The sequence below is a fragment of the Betta splendens genome, chromosome 6 (genome assembly GCF_900634795.4).
Source record: "Betta splendens chromosome 6, fBetSpl5.4, whole genome shotgun sequence".
Classification (NCBI taxonomy): domain Eukaryota; kingdom Metazoa; phylum Chordata; class Actinopteri; order Anabantiformes; family Osphronemidae; genus Betta; species Betta splendens.
In genome coordinates this window covers 15291285-15311290 of record NC_040886.2, presented here as the reverse complement: position 1 = coordinate 15311290, position 20006 = coordinate 15291285, and the positions used below count along the sequence as shown (strand labels likewise).

Genomic DNA, 20006 nt, shown 5'->3' with positions numbered 1-20006 from the left:
ACGTAAGCAGCACTGCCAACTTAGCACTGAACCCAGGTATTTACTGCATGCTGTGACTCTGCACGCTTCATTTTGTGGAAACTGTCCGGCTCTACCTGATGCACGGATGTCGCTCTGCCCCTCGTGTCTCGACGGGACTCTACTCAAACAGATCATGAGCAACAGGTGGAGTTCCGTCCACTGCAAACAATTCTGCTCTGAAACCCCTTAAGCCCAGTCCAAGACAGGAAAAACTTCCCATTAGAGCTGCTTATTTTCTTTGCATGGACCACACACACACACACACACACACACACACACACACACACACACACACACACACACACACACACACACACACACACACACACACACACACACACACACACACACACACCAAAGCATGTGAGCAGAGCAGCACCGCTTTCACTTGCATCAAATTCCTGGAAGTTTAACCTTAAGTAAAGACAACTGCAACATGTTGATCTTTGGGGGCGGTCGGTGGACGCATGCAGATTAACGCAACAATGCAGCAATACATAAAAGCACCTTTTGTGGCGGTGGAAAGAAAAACGTTTTCTCTTCTCCCTCCAGCTTTGTGCTGCTGCTGCTGCTGCTGCTGGAGGAAGATTGAGCTACCATAGGTTGTAATCAGAGCGCCGGCCGTCCGCCCTGCGCTGGGACCGTGGAGTGGTTTGACAGCGGGCCAGACATTCCCAAAGAGATCGCCGCCCAGACACCGAGCAGCAGCCAGGCAGCAGCGAATTCCAGAATAGCAGCGCCGCCGCTAAAAATAGTCATCTGGACAGGAGAGGGATGGAGAGCAGGGCGTGGGGGGGGGGGGCTGGATGGAAGATGAATGGCAGAGGAGTGGAAGCTGAGCAGGAAAAGGAGTGCGGTTTATTCCATTCCGTATCCAGTCACAATGTTATCGCAGCGGCGCAGAGGAAAGGGCGTCCTGCAGGGCCCTGAGCCGGGGGCCCGCGTGAGAGAAGGAACGAGGGGGGGACGTATTCAAAGTGTGCACCTGCGAACTCCTGAAGCGGCGTGTCCGCGAGCGCGCCGAACGCGCGCTCCACCGTGCTCGGGGCTCTCTTCAGGCCCGGCCCGCTGTTTGTTTTTCCTGCAGCGAGCAGCCGCCCTGGACCTTCGCTGGGGAACGTCCGGCCTGCAGCAGCAGCCGCACGCGCCAGGGCAGCGCCGCCTGCGCCAAATCCCGCTTTTTTGCTCAGTTTGCAGAATATGCTTCGTTCGCCCCGCGAAGCTGTTTCTTCTGGAGACAAAAGGCGCTGTGACCTGATTGGCGGCGCATGTAAACTCTTATGTCCCAAATGCCGCAGAGTGAGAGGGCTTTTATTGAATGCAGCTTGAGGAGCTGCAGGGAGACAGATATAAACGTGGTCGTATCCTCGAAGGCTGCAGACCTCCATATCTGCAGAGGTCCATATCTGCACGCGAAAACGCTGGATGGGATGTTGGGAGGGGGGGGGGGGGGGTCTTGGCTCGTGGCATTTTGTGAACGTGCATTGGGGTATGCAATAAACCCCCACGCTCACCTTCTGCAGATGGAGGCAACCGCTCGGAGGACCCGGCAGCTGGACCCTATTTAAGGGTCAAAACGTGAACCAGGAATTGTTCTAGACATTTAGAAAAATGCCTTTGAAACTCAGATCATATCAGTGTCACTGGTGCAGCCACTGAAGTCTACAAAGAATTTTTCATGTTTTACCTTGGAACATCTGCGTTGGCTTTTGCAATTAACAAATAATTACCATAAGCTTTTAAAATGTTACAAGCAGTGATTTCTCTTTTCTTGCTTGACATCGACTTGCAGTATTACATTGCCTTTGACTTTTTGACTTAGGCAGCTGGAATTTTGCATGAAGACAAAGGGAGACCTTCGTGCAAAATGCATCTTTGCCCGAGGATGACAGTCGTGCTGGTTTTGAGAACATATCCTGAAGTAGTGTAGTAGTAAAGTAGTAGTGTTGTATCATCTCCTCCTCTAAAGCCTGTTGTTTGTGTGCGTGTGTCTGGCCGGCGCAGGCTGAAGGTGCTGTCTGCCTCATCAGTACCAAGGCCCGAAAGTCTGCAGAGCCTCCACCCACTCACTCCCTCCCTGCAAAATGTGGCTCAAATTAACTCAAGCAGCAGCAGGAGCAGCGGCAGCAATGTTCTCCCTTGACAATCAATTGACTTTCAGAGTACTAAAAACACTGGTTTCTTCCCCGGGCCAGACACGAACTGTGTTCTCTGCTCCGCGGTGCCGGCTGCTGTTTGTTTGAGTCTGTCAGTTTCCTAATGATACAAAAATTGCTTTGCGCTAAAGAACAAAACAGACTCTGTGCTTTCTGAAGTATTTACCGGCAGGTGTGCTGCGATCAAAACAGCAAGAAGCATCATTAAATACCGAAGCTTTCGGGATTTCTCTGTTTGTGAGCCGCCCGTTGCAGGTTGGTTTTGGTAAGTGTTGTCTTCATCTCTGCGTCATCTCAGACCTCGCACATGTATTGGTGTCAGACCCACAAGTTGGCATCTGCTTTAGTTTCTGCACTGTCGTAAACTGGCCGCTAAATCTTAGATCAGCCGTCGGGCCCAGTGCATGTTACTGTAGCATTCCTGATGTCATTCACTGACCCGCGTCTCAAAAATATTCATCCGACAAACAAAACAGCGGAGAGAGGAGGTGGGTGCTCTGATGAGGCAGACCAATGTGTGTGACCGCTAATGAGCTTGACAGACGTGTATGTCAGGAATGAAACCCAAGAAAAAAAGCCAGGAACCACATCTTGAAAGACATATGATATTATTGGAGCATAAGAGGCGGTGGAAGGACAGAGGAGAAGGGGATGTTTGGATTGGTGTTTTTTACTGTAGGAGCCATTTGGTGCTGGAATTCATTGTGACCAGAATATATAAAAGCTTCATTATGTTGGATTTGTCAATGGAGCACCTCTATAAAAAGTTAGTTCTACACATGCGCGAACTGTAAGAAATAAAGCATTTGTGTTTGTTTAACCTTTGGGAGCAACCTTTTAAAGTTAAGGTTACAGGAAAACTGGGTGGAGTGGGAGAATGTCACTGACTTCAGTAACGCACAAAAACATAAACACAGCAATGTGTAACTTTCCAGATCCATTTATTTGCGTTGATACAGTACAACAGAGGCATTGTGTTGAGTAGAAAGACACCTGAATAGATGAATTAAGACATTTTACAGGATTGGCAGAACTCTTTGTTGAACTGATTTGTTGCTGTTAAAATACAAACGTGACCACTTGCCCTCACGATGAGATGATCCCACTCTACTCTGAATAAACATTATGTTCACGCGTGCGCAGTACATCCTGAACACAGCGCGTGGCTTTAAAGCAGGCCAAAGCGTGGACGAGGCCACTTTGACGAGAAATTAAATGGCTTGATCACCAATAAATACAAGTATAAAAACATGATAATAATTTTCATTATCCAAAAAAAAAAAGGTTCATAAAAGATACCAAAGGCACAACCTAATCCACCTTGGCAGTCCAGGATCACCAACAGACAAAAAAGAAAACTAAAACCGTGGCCAACCATAGTAATAAGCCATAACAAAAATAATACTTAAATAACATAATAATACTAATTTATTATTATTATTGTCATAACAATATCCAGTCAAGTTTTCCTATGCTTCCATGTTCTGCTAACTAACAGATATGCACCAGTTATTTCCAGTTTGGCAGAGTTAAAGTTTCATCATGAGATTCTTTCCATTGCTTTTTTTTCCATTTTCTCCTGGCGTTTTTCCGACACTCTTTGAACTTCTCCTGCTTTGGCTTCAATTTGTGGGGGGGTCAGATATGGATAAATTGGCACATACCTTTGCATTTAGCCATTCTGTGGCTGTTCTGACCCAACAGGAGAACAAAGAGCAGGAGAAAAAAGAGATTAAACCAATTTCAGATTAGATGTAGATTTTTGGCGATACTTCGAGGAAGGAAGTATGTTTTTCTGCCATAACATAAAGCAATATAAAGTTTCTTATATTTTGGAAAATCAAAAACAGAAGCATAATAAAACAAAATACTAACATAGTATAATTTTCTCACTGTAAATCCAGTTGACAATAAAATGCAATACAAAAGGCAGTAAAATGCAGTATAATACGCAACAGGTCATTTGAAACGACACCCAGGACCTTAATTTCACACAAGCAGACCACTGAAAACGTTGAACCACACATTCTCTGTCAGAGCTATCAACCTACTGCATGATTCCCATCTACACCTTCTGACTGTGGACAGTGTCTGTCTCCTTTTCATTTTCTTTTGCTGCCGGGTCTTACGAAGCCTCTCGTGTCTCAAATAAACACAAAAATCACACACAATAAAGGCTAAACGGAGGTGATTTCATTCAGAGGGGCTTTCACGGTCGGGGGGTTTATTTCTTGTCCCCTCCATCACTTTGCATCACATCTTTGGTAAAAATAAAACTTTCACTCCACGCTTTCTACTCACTTGCTGTACTTTCACTAGTCTACGTTACAGAGCCTTCAGAAGCTAAACCCAACTGCGTGACCTTCCCTGTGCATCACAGGAAAGCCCTGTCTAATCTTAGCACCGTTCCACGCGCCACTCTTTCACACTCTTCCTCTCCCCCCATCTATAAATCTGTACATGCGGTCTCTCTCTGACTAACAAATGAAAACAATGGCTAATTGTGCTTGCCTGACACAGCAGCGCACGCAGCCGGAGGCCTGAGCACAGATCCCACCTGTGCTGAGTCGGACCGGGGCCCATCGAGGGCTCTCGAGCACCGACACGTCTCCAGTCATTGTCTGAGGAATCTGCGGTGTCATCAGTCGGCTAAGCAAATCGCTGGCTTAGCCGCTCTGCGTAGCCGCGGGGGAAAACAGGAGCGAATCGAGCAATGAAGACCACCTCACACGTCTTTGGCAAAACAACAAAACAAACTGCCTCTTTTACCAGGTAGCCTCGAACAATCAAGGTCAAGAGATGCAGGCACATTCCAGGGCCGTGAGGTGGTGTCTGCGCCATCGCTCTTCGCCAAACGCCCATTATGTGAGTCCCTCCAGACCTCTGCGCTCAACCGAGCCACCTAAACCGCTGACAAACTGAACTACGGGCTTAAAACACTGACAAAGAACACGGCGGAGGTCGACGCGAGGCCGCCTGCAGACAGGAGAGCAGAGGCTGTTCCATCTCAGCCGCCTCCGATTGGCCTTTGAACGCTGATCCAGCCAAGTTGGTCAGGTGTGCGCTGAAGGCCCTGGGTCTCTCCACATTCACAATTAAGATCAAAAAAGCACAACTGGTGTCAGGTCGGTCTGGCTTTTCCCTCCACTTTACGGAAATGACATACATAATTTTTATTATGAATCAAAAAGGCACTTCCTACATATTCCCTAGTATCATACACATATATAGGACATACGCTTTGATGAAGGTATAAACGCCTGCATGTTTTACAAGTGCAGACAGTTATATATGCTGAGTATATATATGTTCCTCATCACTGAGTAACATAATTATATATGTCAGTTCCACCCAAAGAGTTGGAGACAAGGAGCTTTGGACTCTTCCAGTAATAGCCAGCACCCACCAGTTTTGCACTTAAAACTATCAAGCCATGAAAAATATTAATAAATAATCAGCAACATCAGTTAGTTTTGGAACAAGACCCTGGTTTGTTTCTCTCATTAAAAGGAAGCGAAGATCACAAAAGCATGTGCTCTGTGCGAGTTTTAAGGTGCTTTTGTAAACTCAAACTCAAAACGGGCGGCGTACGAAGGAGAAGCAACCACACTCTGGCTTGCTGCGTTTGTGATTCTAACTATCCTTCCTGCTGAATATGTAAACATGTTGAACACAGCGGAGTCTATGGGCGGGCTGAAAAAGCAGACCGGGTGGCATTCTCTATCCTGTTCACAAAGGCCTGAATCTGAGAAGTGCACCTCTGTGTGTTGGTGTGTGCGTACGTGTGCATGCACGTGTATGTGCGTGTGCTAATAACGCTTCTATCAGCTTCACGCCCCGTTGGAAGAGGCGCCGCTTTCCAAAAGGTGAATCCCAGTAATGCACTGGTCGTTAACGTCGCCCTCACACATCTGTGCACACACTGACCCGCACACAGGAACACGCGAGCGTGTTGGATTCCCAGCGCTTCTCCTCTCGCGCCCGCCCGTCTGTTAGGTGAGGTTGCTGCTGATGTCCAGGGCTTGCTGGTACACCTGAGTCATGTCCTCCAGGTCCCCCAGCAAGGAGAAGCTGCCATTGTCCCCCGGGGAACCCTTCATTTTGGGGCCGCGGCTGAACTTGGGTCCCTGGAGCGGCGGCGCCGCCTGGAAGCCCTTGAAGTTGGCGAGCTGCAGCAGGTTTTCAGCCGAGACGCAGGCCCTGATATTAGGCCGCAGGTGGGGGGCGGAGGGGTGCCACTCGGCGCCGCCGAGGGAGCTGGGAGACAGGGACAGGACGGAGCTGTCCTCCCCGACGATGCTGGAGGGGCGACTCTGGCTGCGGGACAGACCTGAGTCTGCGGAGGGGGGGGGCTCGCCCAGGACCCCGGAGGCTGCTGACGGAGGCCCGCTGTAGGTGGAGTACTTGCCGTTTCGCTTCAGGATGCCCTTCCTCCCCATGACTCTCTTGGGTGGCGACGTGGCGAGCAGAGACATGCTGGCGCCTCCCAGGAGCTCGGAGGACTCGCTGCGCTCCGGGGAGGAGTAGTACCCTGATTCCCGCTGCTGGTTGTTTTTCAAGATGCCTTTCTTGGGCAGTGAGGGCACCATCTTGGCCGGTGAGCCTCCTCCCAGACTTGGCTCCTCTTCCTCTCGATCTGGACTTGACGCCTCCTCTCCCCCTTCACCTTGCTGAGTCAGCGCTCCTTGACCCAGCTCCCCTTCGTCCAGACCGGCCGACTGCTGCTCCCCAGTGACCCTGGTCTTCAGGATCCCCTTGGGCCTCTTCAGACCCGGCTTGTCTTCGGCTCCGCGGTGGCTTTGCTCCGCTTCCACGTTTTCCTTCTTGGACTTTTTGGGCCGTTGGCGCAGCAGCTGGGGCACGGCCGCAGCTTTGGCTCCGGAGCCACGAGGCTCGGCGCGGTTCTGCCAGTCGATGAAGCGGGCCAGCATGGGCGAGCCGCCGTGGTCGCGTTGGGTCTCGCAGTCGCACACGCTGTTCTTCCAGCCCCAGTTCACCCACCAGTGATTGGCTATGTCCTCCACCGTGGCCCGGCGCTCGGGGTTCACCATCAGCATCCAGCGGATCAGTCCGCGGGCGTCTGGCGAAGAGAATAACAACCATCAGCAAGAATCAGAATCAGAAACAGAAAAAACTTTCTTGGTAGGTCCTGTAGAGAGCACTCTCTCGACATAAAAATCCAAACAATTAAAATGAATTAAGAGGTTAGTTATGCACAGACTATATACAGTGGAGTGGATGGGTGTGCAGGTGGTCTACAATGCGATGATGGATGATGCCTCCTGTTACAGCAAAATGCTATTTATATGCATCAAGCATTCAAATGTAAATTCAGATTTGATCCATATGCTATTTCACATGAAAAAGACTTAGTGTGGTGCATCCTCACTCACTCTGTGGTCCAGCTGAAACACATTTACTAACAGATTGTGATACGCCAGTTTTTGAATGTAATCATGTGGGTTTTCCTAGCGTGACAAAAACAGAGGCTCCCGCTGTACCTGAGGACTGAGTGGGCTCTTTGTACTCGCCGTTGCTAATTTGGCGAATGAGGTTCTTGTGGTCGCCCCCGTCAAACGGCATGGTCCCGTAGACCAGGGTATACAGCAGCACCCCCAGAGCCCAGCTGTCCACCTGGGGAGGAACAAGAAGCGGTTCATAAACAGCCGCACGCACAGCACGCACGCTCGGCTTCTCATGAGAAGAACCCATTGTCTGCAGCAAACAAACTAAACGAGATGTTGAGGTGTGTTAGGTCTGGTGTTATGCAACGGAACTTCAGTCTCCCTAGTCCTGTTTTGATTAGTGATTCATGGCATTGAAATGAATATTGTGAAATTACCTCAACTTCGGTTTGTTTTTAGAGTTTACTTTGGCTTTAATACGCACCCCCAATTTTTTTCCAATTTTAAACGAACAAATATATCTCTGCTAAAGAGACACTGGAGTTGTACTCCAGCACATCCCTCCCTGAAAAAAGAACAAACTTCAGTACTTCGGTGAGAAATGACTTTTTTCCACACTGATAATCCCCCCCCACACACACACACGCACACACACACACACGCACACACACACACACACACACACACACACACACACACACACACACACACACACACACACACACACACACACACACACACACACTGTTCTGCTCTGTCAGGCAGAAGCAAGCACTTTCTGACCACCAACCTAATGCAATGTGGCTTTCTAAGTAAGCGGTTACATAAGACTTGGTGTCTGGGGCACGGGGAGGTGCAGAGCCCTGAGGGAAGTGGTGGGAGTGCACAGTAATGGCTCCTGCAGAGGTGACAAAGCTGTGATTTCCTGGCTCCTGACAAGACGCTGGAGACGTGCGGCCATTCGGTGGTCAGCAGACGGCCCGTCTCAGTACGTGTGTGGCTTTACTTAAGATGTGCTGGGGAATGTGCTGCTGATGGACGTATCTGAAACCGTCAGACATAATCTACAAGAGGAAATCAGATAAGACCAGTTAAGAAGCTGGTGCACTTCCTCCGTGGCTCTGGGCTCACATCAAGAATGCTTCGCTCCCATGAAGCCGTGGGTCCGGTCCCGAGGGCGAGACGGGGCACGCACTATTGTTGTGTTCTATTTTGGTTTGCCTGCGTTTGCTGTAATTTTGTGGCCTCACCTCAACCTCAGGGTTCTGTAATTTCCATCGCCGTCGGACGGCTGTAGTTTTTAGCACTCTCGAGTAAATTATAGTGAATTACGCTAAATTGAATGGTTGGCCTTGAATAGCTCAAAACGCCGCTCTTCCCCTCCAGTGTTGCTTTTGTTTTATGGAAATGATGCCATTTCAAAGCCAACGCCCTACAATGACTATGGATTTGCCAGATATGTGGCTTTGGGGAGACGTTTTCACTCTCTTTCACCAAAACTATTTGACTGTGACCATGAGAGCTTTTTTAAGGCTGTTGAGCGCATTCTGACCACCGTGTTGATTACGGCCTGTGTGATGATGATAGGCACTAGTGATATAATGATGACAGAAACTATGCAAGGTATGAACTCCCTTCAGAGTTAATAGTTAGGGTGGACAAACATCCATCATTGACACAGTTTGGGTCCTGGTTCTCACCTCTGGGCCTCGGTACGGTCTCCCATTCACAATCTCCGGTGAAGCATATAGAGGGCTGCCACAAAAGGTTTGCAGCAGCTTGTCCTTATGGAAGAGGTTCGACAGTCCAAAGTCAGCAATCTGCGGAGGCACAGGTACGTGTGATTTATACACAAGACTCCAGCCTGTCGAGCATCGCATCACGGATCAGGGGGCGACTTACCTTAATATTACAGTTTTCATCCAGTAGCACATTTTCCAGTTTCAGATCTCTGTGCACCACTCCATTCTGAGACACAAACATCAAAGCAGAGCGATGTATCAGTCAATGCATTACTTCATGTGAGCTGGAATCCAAGTCATAAACAGTTCATTGTATTAAGCAATGATTTATTGTGACAACGCCAGCTTGTGGCTCTCAGGGGAAATCAAGGCAGCCTGTTGGTCTAGTACTCTTTAATTGGTCTTGTCCTTTCTGAGGTATTCATGCTGACATCTGCTGCTATTTTCTTTTCTAAACCGATTCACATGTGTCACATAAACATAAGCCTTTAATAACTAGCCTTGTATAAATGATGTTCTCACAGCGACTTTGGATTAAAAAACAAATACGCTGCTAATGTCTGGGTTAAAAACCCCGGAAATGCCGTGCGGTATGAAGCCAGTCGAACCCAGCTAGGATGCGGAGGAGCGACTTCACCTGTCACTCCTCCATGGGGCTGCGCTCTGCGCGGCATCTCCACTTGGTTATCGCTCGGCAGAGCTCACGTTCGCATAACCCTAATTGGTGGATGCAGGGAAGATATGGTTGCTTAATTGTTGTGTCAGTGACTCACACCACCCCACCCGGTGGGAGGCAGTGCATGGCGGTGGTGACTCATCGCTCACGGCTGTCTGGGACTCTCCGATCTGAGGGGCATGACATCATCTCTATCTCCGTTTGCAAAAAAGTATGACAAGAGGAGAGCCCGTCCAGACGGGCCTCGGGAGCTTCGGGGGTGTTAGTGAGGTGTGGAGCGGAGCTTGACGCGGGTGTAACCAGAGCTGAACCTCAGGGGGAAAACGGGTGACATGGGACATCCATCAGCACCATGTCACCAGGTGAAGCCAGAACTGATGCGGAGCCTGTTTGTTGCACTGTATTTGGTGTGAGCCCGAATTAAACTGGCCTGTGCTCTCAGAAATGTGTGACTCCAACACCCGAGAGCCAAAGAAAGCTCACAGTGCAGATTAACTGCCCCCACGGCTGCATATGGAGGTTCATGGCCGGAGGCGAACAAGCTCGGAATGTGCATGTAAGCCTTGAGATGGTGGTTCTCCTCTCTGGGCCTTTCTCACCTTGTGGCAGTGGTGCACAGCAGAGACTATTTGCCTGAAGAAGTGTCGCGTCTCGCGCTCGCTCAGGCGCCGCCGCTCGCTGATGTAGTCGTACAGCTCGCCCTTGCTCGCGTACTCCATCACGATCACGATCTTGTCTTTGTTCTCAAACACTGGGAAATGGCAGAAGGAGGCGTCTGTTAGTGTAAACGCAAAAACGGGACTCCTTCATTATAACAAGAGTGAATCCTTTTAATAAAAGTACATCTCTACACGTCTCTCAGGGTGACATCAGCCTAAGCTCCACCTCGTCGTGCTGGGCTCCCTCACACTGCTGCAGGGAGGAGCTGCTAAGGCCATCACTCACGCTCTTCAGAGACCAGCGGGAGTGGACTGAGAGGGAGAAAAGGTCTACTACAGCTGACACATCCCACTTCAACCTTGTGTCACCTCATTTCACAACACACAACCACATTCCCAACTGGAAACTGTCACATAAATTACCAAGCAGCAGTTCATTGTGGAAAACAGGGTGGAACATCCCATTGTGCTGTAAGAGGATGCATTACTCATGACATTTGCACTGAAAGGCAGCACACTGGTCATAGCAAACAGCTCTCATATCCGCCGTTTTTCCATTTTGTCCTTATTACCTGTTAAAGGTATAGTTGACTTCAAATAATTTAGCTTCAACTCTGTTTTTCACAATGCTGTTCGGTGACAGGAGAAAGCAATGCTACTACAGTGATGTTACTGCAGGAGATTTCTATCAAACATATCATTCTGTGTCAGCATTTAGCTTCTAGTGTATAATTTCAGCTTGGCTCTCCGTGTTCCTTGGCATGAAGGGAATGAAAATGGTTAGGCAGCGCGAGAAGAAGAAAGAGAAAAGGGGAGGATGACAACAACACAGTCAGCCATGGGTCAACACATTGTGCGGGTTGATTTTCCCACACAGCAGGGTCACCGAGGGTGAGGGCCTCTGCTTTCTGCACCTCTGGCTGAGCTACCTCGCTGTCTGTCCCATTACTTTCTTCAAAAGGACTCCTCTCTCCTAGGGTCCTTTAAAAGATATAATCCTCAACAAAAACACGCAGTTGCTGAGTGATGTTAATGCGCCCTGATTGTGACTGTCTGGCTGTGTGGAAGGAACCGGCGGGATGTGAGCCAAGCATGCGGGAGGGCCCAGCCGATCCGGCCCCCTGATTGGTGGACGGAGTGGTGACCTGCGGTGACATCTGTGATGATCCGTGAGCGGGGTCATGCTTGGAGAGTCAGCTCTCAGCTGGCTGGAAGTAATTACCTGGTTTATATAACTTGAGTTTGTCATAACCTGTCGGGTCCAGCAGTCACCACCACAGCCTTGCTGTCACTCACTGGACTTTGTCCACAGGTCAGGCCGTCACTTTGACTAATCAGCACAGAGCATCCTATTGCCTGATCTGAGATTCATAGGTTAATCACCAAGCGTGAAACAAATTTTTATTTAATTAAAAGTTGTTGGTTTTCACTATAGTGTAGTATAGACTAGTATAGACTTTGCGTGCCTACTTTCACTCCTGCATCATCACTTTGGGGAAGAACAAGATCAAGACTCCGCAAGCATTGTGTGAATGTAAAACTACAGCCAGCGGCCGTTTAGCTTAGCATAATACACACAGAGAAAACGGCTTACTGGGCTTAGTTCTACGAAAGCATCTGTCTCTGTGTACACTTTTATTTGCATGTACCAATTAGTGCAGTTACAGCATTCTTCAGGGTTGACTATTTGCTCAAATGGGGAGGACTAGGGTACACAGTTATGCCTGGGGGTAGTGAAGAGAGAAATGGGCTTTTAAATGCCCTGCACAGCATGCTGATGGATGCAGAATGTGAGGGAGTGGTAAAACTCGGTCGACGCACGCATCTGGTTCAGCTTTGCTTCACACAAGGCAGTTAGCAGGGGCTGTTGAAGAGGGTGTTGCCGGATACACAAATCAGGGGGCCTCCTATATATCTCTAGAGCAAAGCTGGGTGGGGGCCAGGCCACAACAGTAAGCACTGGGTTTGAGGAGGAACGCCACGGCGCGAGAGCAATGCGGCTGGTGGAGCTCGGTGAGGCGGCGGCTCGCAGGGACTCCACACAGGCTCCCAGAGTTCATCCGACTAGGTGCTCTTTTAATCATTCCCCTACAAAACGCATAAACTCTGCTGCACTTTAGCCCTGCAGCTGACAACTAACACGTCCCCATCGCAAACAGGAATGCTTGTCACATACACACACATTGCAGATAACAACCTGAGGACTTTGAAACTACGCAAGGCACAAGAGGGTTAGCCAGTGTGGACAGTTGACATATAAACACAGTCATGAGACTCGAAGCATCTGAAACCATTGCGAACTTCCACTTAAAGTGAGTTCACTGAAAAGGGCTCATGTCAAAATAGGAGAAAGTAAATGTGAGTGTCTATGGTTGACTCAAAGGCTTTGGCATGTACAGAGTTGCTTCCTGGGGTAAATATATGTTGACACGACTCTAGGGAAGGCTTACGGCCTGAATGAAGGAGGTCAGTCCAGTCTCTCCTCCAAATATGCACGAAAACCGATGCGTAGAGGCAAATACAAGAATGTATGCAGACACACGTGTGCAAACACATACACAAATATAGTCTGGTTTCCAGCTGCAGTTGTTGCTAAGTATCAGCAGATGTCTGGGCCTGAGATCAAGACCAGAGAAGACAAGGGATGGGACCTCTCAGATGTGGGAAAGGCAATCCCTTAGAATACCACCCCTCTAATACACACAGGGCTTCGACACGCACACACGTGAAAACACACTCAAAGGGATCCAGACTTTTACTGGCCCAGGCAGCCAGACAGTCCAGAGAAGATGAATAACATCCCAGAGCTTCACTCTAGGTCTTATTATGACATCTGCATGTCATAACATGGTGATCCTGCAGCTTGGCAACAAGCGCTGCAGAAGATGAGGGAGGGTGAAGGCTGGACATGCGTGCTTTTGTTTGTGGCTTCAAGTCAGACGTATCCGATGTAGGAGGTCCTCACCTTCATATATAGAGATGATGTGTGGGTGGCGGAGGGACGACATGATCTCGATCTCTCGTCGTATGTGAACCATGTCCTGCTCATCCTTGATCTTCTCCTTTCGAATAGACTTGATCGCCACCTGGACAGAAAAGTAGACGCTTTGATCAGAAACTCACAGCTGCACGGGATACAGACCAGCAAGGATACGGTAACTTTGATGCATCGTGGGAAAAGCAATGTAAAACAGCTCATACTGCAACTATTCATATGCTTTTACTGTCTTAATGTTTCACTAAAACCATGTGAATCTAATAACTTTAGTTTCTTCTCCCTCCCAGGATTTCTACATCCTTTCCTATGATCTTATCACTGACACAAGAGCCTGATGATTATTTCAGAGTCGGGGTATACATTTAACCGCATTTAGACACTGTGTTGGGTGAGGCCCAAAACCTTCCCTGACAGAGAAATCGGGAGGCAGATTTAGATGGTTAAACATGGGGGTTTCCATAGCAACCTACACCGAAGCTGCTGCGGTTACAGCAGATTGTGCAGCCATCCTTGCACTGCTTTACTGTATAATACCACGACTTTCTATTTTTTGAGGTATTTGGATCTGAAATCATCCACTGAGCCAGTGAGACAATGACGTGAGCAGGGTGTCCATTGTTTGAGGAGGAGGACAGGAAGGTCCAGAGAGTCTCACACTGTGTCAAATAGTCCTTGAGAGGACACTAAATCTCTAGGTGCTTTTTTATTTTTAGTGCTTCTGATTAACAACAGCTAATGGCCTACTTTTGAAATAGCCTGGAAATCTGGCCTGCTGGGAATTTTACGGTGGAATCAGAAAAATGAGCAGGGGCTGAGGAAGTGATCCAGGCTCCTCTCCTTGCCAACGGGTCTGTGAAGGAAACTCAAGCAATACACTTGATTTTATCATTTTTAACTGTCATGGTAATGCCACCGGGGGACGAGTCAACCGCAACTGGATGCATTCAAATCGGCTTAAATGAGAGGTTAGCGGCCTTCTCCAAATAAACCAATCGAGAGTACACAGTCTAGCACATGTCACTTTAATTGTAGCCTAAACATTCTGGATTGAATCCTAGGTTAGCTTTGATCAGGCCTCTATAGAGTCTGTTCGCTCCAGATTGTGTTAGTTTAAACTTTTGTCCTCTGCGACTGAGCAGCAGTGTTCTGAGGAGAACCGCTTTATTCCATGCAGCAGAAACCACAGGCAGTAGCGAGTGCCAAGCTAATTACCGTGTACATCAATAAAAATAACCCCAAACCGGAACAGTTCCCTTCCAGAGCAGGCCTTGATTGCACAGAATTTAAAGAAATGATACTATAAAACCAGGCCAGGGTCCAGGGGGGTCCACATGCTGCGTTCATAATTGGTAAAAGTTGTTTGTGTCCTAACGCTGATGTTTTCCTTTACCTCATCAGAATCATCAACATTTTATCACCAACCCAAAAAACGTGACTAACATTTTGACTTGAGCGCCGAGACGAGATGTGAGTCATCCTGGAATTTACTGTAGGAATATGTTAATTTAGGAAACAGTTGATTAATGACCTACACACAGGCAAGAAAAGTGTCTCTGTACGACTGCTACCTAAAGTCATTCATCTGTTTATCTCCTAGCAGGCAGAGATCAATCTTTAACAGCCACAGTCCTAAGTTGAGAGCCAGCTCTCCCACATTGGGCTTGAGTCGAGGCCAGGTATCTCTTGTGTATCCCCTCATGTTCTCCTGCCCTGACCCCGATGTGGATCATTAAACAGGACTGCAGATCAGCCACTTGCCAGCTGGCCATAGCTATGCTTGTCCTTAAGTGGATCCCTATTACTGTCACTCAAAGTAAACGGGCACTGCACCGCTGCCCAGGCTGGCCCCCGCCAGGTAGCATGGGCCCCGGCCTCGTCCGAGACTCACAACCAAGCTTGTTTGAAGTGAGCGAGGACCCATGTTTTGCTTCACTGGAGCCTGACATCTTCCTGCGCTTTCTCAGGCCATTAAAATAAATGAAGTATTCAGCACAGGATCGCTCGTCCCTGCGTTTTCTAAAGATCCCGATCGTCTGTTGCGTTGACTATGTGTCTTAGTCAGACTCGGGGGGAGAAAGGGTGAGAGTTGGAGGGAGAGGCCTGTCAGTTTTCCAGGGAACTATATTCTCAAACACAGCCGGGAATCATAATACTTCATCAACATCACCACATATAACTGAGGAATGTCAGTGTTTTCCCCTCTGTGTACCTCCCCAGTGAATCCATTGTTGGGCAGTGATGTAATCTGGTGCTTTAAGCTCATATTAATATGACTCTCGAACCCCTCTAACTGAGGCTGTTCCTCTATTGTTATGAAGGTGGGCTTCCCCATGTGCCTTTGATGGATCCCCTAGACTGTGCATTACCTTGCCTTCCAATCTTATTTCCTGCCATCGATGGTGCCACGGCCTATGTTAAACATTCCTTTCTTCACCACCTTTTCACTTCTATCATCTACAGCATACTGACATACACACAGTCTCTTCCCTTCATCATCTATAGCCCTGCACGAACCTATGGGTTCATCTTCACATTCACCTCTTCCACCTCTCACTGGCTTCGTGAAATGACCCAGGAAACCATACAGAAACTATGTAAAGGACCCATCACCCTGCTGCATTCCCCCATATGCACACGAGGAACTTCCTGTGTCAGAGGTCAAGAAAACTGCAGGAATGGTGTGTCAGACACACGTGGCCCGTGAGCTGGCCTGATGTCCTGCTCTGCTGGCGCTCCATGTGTCGACGTGCTGCTTCTCCAAGGAGTTCCCTAAGATATACAAACACCCACATGAAACTACTTTGTGAGGGAGTCCTGTATTTTACCGACCTGCTATTTTAGGCCGGAATGCCTCTGCTCAGGGCAGAACTGAACAAGAGAGTGTGAATTAGACACAAACGCACACTGGGCCAGAATTCACTATCAAGAGCTTTTTAATGCATCGGCTACAGTATAGTAATAGCCAACTAGTTATCTCAGGAGAGCAGTATATCACTGACGTCAAGATAAAACACTTTGACCTTTCCAATGTGAGCATTGTGCAACTCTACTGTGCAAGTGAAAGTAAAGTACTGAGACTTTGGAGCTGCTGCCATGGCAATAAGGAATAGAAAAACATACTGAAAGGTGGACATGGTGCCAAGTAGGACAGGCCGAGAGTTTACCCTGTAGCAGGGTTTATGGCTCCCTATCGTTGGGGGACATTGCTGACCTATACTAAGTTTCCCCCTGGCATTTTGAGCACATGGAAAGTTCCTCACGCCCTGCCAGACTGGGCACCGGGTTCAAATGTTGCCACATGTGAAAATATCTGGGGAGCTGTGCAGGTCTGCAAGGACATAACAGCAGATGCTGGATTTAGCTCAGCAACGTCTTCCGATATTCATTTTCATGAGGAAACTGAAAGTGGCAGCCTGAGTCATGCAACTCACTCACACCCACACAAACCAAACAAAAGCAAAACGACCCACCGTGTCTCTAAAACACTGCAAATGTGAGTGGGCCTTGTAATATCCCCGAGGGCCTGTTGGCTGGTTTTAATGACGAGCACTGGGTCACTGAAGTCCCATCCGTCAGTCAGTAGGCGGATTTGCACTCTAGCATCCGGTCGTGAGGCCCCGCGCAGGACAAGGCGTGTGCAGCCACAACTCCCTGGCCTCATGGGCCTGCTTAAGCTTGGGGGGAATCCCCATGGGGGGGGCGTGCACGCGCCTGAATACAACAAAGCTCTTATTTTGGTTCGGTGCGTTTTTACGCACTGGCCATTAAAGTGAAAACAGGCATGCAGCACACAGCCTCTCTCTGGGTCTCACCTCTCTGCCGGAGTGGCGCTCGATGGCCTTCTTCACTTTGCCATAGGTGCCTCTTCCCAGGGTCTCCAGGAGCTCGTAGCGGTGTTTCAAGTTGTGCTTGTGATGGTGCTTCTTCACGCCCGAGTTCCTCCGTCCATCACTGCTTGCCGGCGTCTCGTCGGGTGAGCCGCCGCCGAGCAGGGGTGGAGCTGGAGATGAAAGGGCGAGGTCACCCCCCGCCGGTTTGCCCGCTGAGCTCTGGCCTTTCCGGGCGTCGGGACGGCTTGACCCCCGGTGGGGTGATAAATAAGCGCTTTCCATCTCACTAGGGAGGTGTTCACACAACCTGCCCACTGTTAAATATTCAAACTACCTACTTTAAACAAACTGATATATAATACTTATAGGCCTAATAATAGCAAAAATAAATAAATAAATTACAAGGAATAACGAGTAGCCTACTTCTCATATTATAACGTGGAAACTAACATTTCCAGATTGTCAGATTGTGGCTTTGATCAAAGTGAACAGAGCTCTCACATCTTATTTATTCATGTTATTATAGCTATATAATCAATCTACTAACAGTCTAATGACAAGACGTCTACATCAGCCTATAATAACCTGATACATAGTCCTATATAACTGGATAAAATTAATTTTAGTGCCAATATTGTAATAAAATGTGTATTCAGATTAGAGGCTGGACACACTGCAGGTTTAAAGGTGATATACTGGCTAAAATGTACGTGCAAACTCTATCCCCACAAACAAAAATGCCTAAATGTATTATAGTGGTCGCCTCACCCCTCAAATGATTGGCCTGATCTAGCTGTGGCTAATTCTCGTCCGTTCACGTGCTCTGTGGTCCTAAACGCTGCCAACATCACCGACGCACATCTGAAAGGCGAGAAAGCTGCGACGAAACCGGCGTTTTGGATGAAGATGACCCTCATTTTGTCCGCGGCCCAGGTGTAGCTCCTCATTCATCTGGACTCTGTCTATTGTGCGACTGCATGCTCCGCGCCGTGCTCGACCGCTGTAGAGGTGCGCTGGGATCGGACACTGTCTCGGGCTGAGACGTTCTGGATATTGCCATGGTCGTTTTGCGGCTCCCCTTCTTCTTCCTCTTGTGCCCTCTTTCTGGTTTCTCTCCGTTTCTCTCTCTAAATCCTGAACGTGAGAGGCTGTGAATAAGGAACGCGAGAGGATCCGAGGGGGGCGGGGCTTGCGCAGAGCTCCTCCCCCTTCCCTGTCGCCTTTCTTGCCTTTCCCCTTTGTGTTGTCTTCGTTCTTACGTCTCTGATGTGACTGCGTCCGAGCAGGGGCGTAGCCGGGAATCCATGTACGGGGGGCGCCCCACCCCCTCCACTTTTTATCCCATTGTCATCAGTTTTTATCATTCATAACAGAAACAGAATCCGCTTATTTGGTTACAGATCTCTTCACGCAGCCTTGTTTTTCAGTATTTTTACACCTCACGTTCTCCCAGTAAGAGGTTTTTTGAAGGGGTTTTTGGTGAGATACTTAGAAACAAGCTCTGTGGTTAACACAAGTTTATTTGAGTTTTATGTTGTAGTGTGTGGAGTAAAATACACCCATGTGCTTTTTCTGCCGAATGAGTCTATTGAGGCTGTCTGGAACATTAAATGTCACCACGCCAAGCCTCATTGTGTTTATATTCAAACGCAATGTTTTCCAGCTTGTAGATTTGTGAAGATCCAGTCATGGTAAGAGGAAATGGTATTTTAGAAGACATACGCATTCTGTGACATTGATGCTGAAATAAACTGACCATGTTGAAATTTGTTTATAGCCTAACAATAACTGTTGCGATTATGTGAAACTACAAATGTATTGGAAACACCTTTTCTTGATACAAAAGTCAACAGGAGCTATTAAGTAAATATTCGAAATATTTATTATGTTAAGGATGTGTACAGGAAGAAGCAGGTGATACTTCAGGTATCTTCAGGATGCTTCATATTTGTTTTTTCTTCAGCAACTGCCTGTTTTTTTGTGTATTGTAATGTTGTGTTACTTCATGTGTCATTAGAGATCAGTGTGTTACAAGCAGCTTCCTGTATCCAACAAAAGCTCTTGTATAAGAGTTTCAGTGTTTACATGTAGTTTTGTTGATTCAACTAATAATTTTCTAAACAAATAAATACTTAGATGTGTTCACTATTGACTTAAAGCCAATTACAATGAAAGACATCATGTGGTTGTGTGTTCTGTTTTGACAAAATAGACTATTATTTGTAGTAAGTATGGTATGGGTTTGCCTGTAAATAGTTACATCTACTCTAACTAGGTAGAAAACCTGTGGTGGTAAATATCTAATCTTGACTGTACTGTTATTTGTTAACATACTTTCTGATTTTAGTTAAGGTCCCAGGCCCAAGCCATACATTATCTAACTAAGGTGGCAATATGTTTCCCAGAATAGCTGAAAACATTTTTCGGAGCATTTATGGCATTGTCAAGATAAGTCAAGTGTTTAATCATAGCTACACAGACTTGAACTACTTATTCTGATTCCTCCTTTGGCCTTATTT

General features: G+C 47.8%; 1 protein-coding gene across 2 annotated transcripts; it reads right to left on the bottom strand.

The window, feature by feature from the left end:
- Positions 1 to 3101: 3101 nt before the first annotated feature.
- nuak1b (NUAK family, SNF1-like kinase, 1b) lies at positions 3102 to 18685 on the bottom strand. 2 transcript variants are annotated; one of them, XM_055509709.1, is made up of 8 exons: positions 18347 to 18685; positions 17470 to 17657; positions 13625 to 13745; positions 10600 to 10751; positions 9485 to 9550; positions 9283 to 9402; positions 7679 to 7811; positions 3102 to 7257 (listed from the first exon to the last, which is right to left on the bottom strand). In XM_055509709.1, exons 1-8 carry the CDS (start codon positions 18432 to 18434, stop codon positions 6170 to 6172), a joined length of 1956 nt encoding a protein of 651 aa, XP_055365684.1. In that variant the 5' UTR covers positions 18435 to 18685; the 3' UTR covers positions 3102 to 6169. The 2 variants fall into 2 exon arrangements, with proteins under 2 accessions (XP_055365684.1, XP_029009521.1); XM_029153688.3 differs by having other exon boundaries at positions 17470 to 18685.
- Between the last annotated feature and the right edge of the window lie 1321 nt (positions 18686 to 20006).

Excerpts from the sequence above, each read along its gene's own strand:
- nuak1b (XM_029153688.3), bottom strand. The coding sequence starts at position 17,769 with ATGGAAAGCGCTTATTTATCACCCCACCGGGGGTCAAGCCGTCCCGAC. Across the intron at positions 13,746-17,469 it reads AGCGCCACTCCGGCAGAGAG|GTGGCGATCAAGTCTATTCG; the intron begins GTGAGACCCAGA and ends TTTTCTGTCCAG. Across the intron at positions 9,403-9,484 it reads ATGAAAACTGTAATATTAAG|ATTGCTGACTTTGGACTGTC; the intron begins GTAAGTCGCCCC and ends GTGCCTCCGCAG.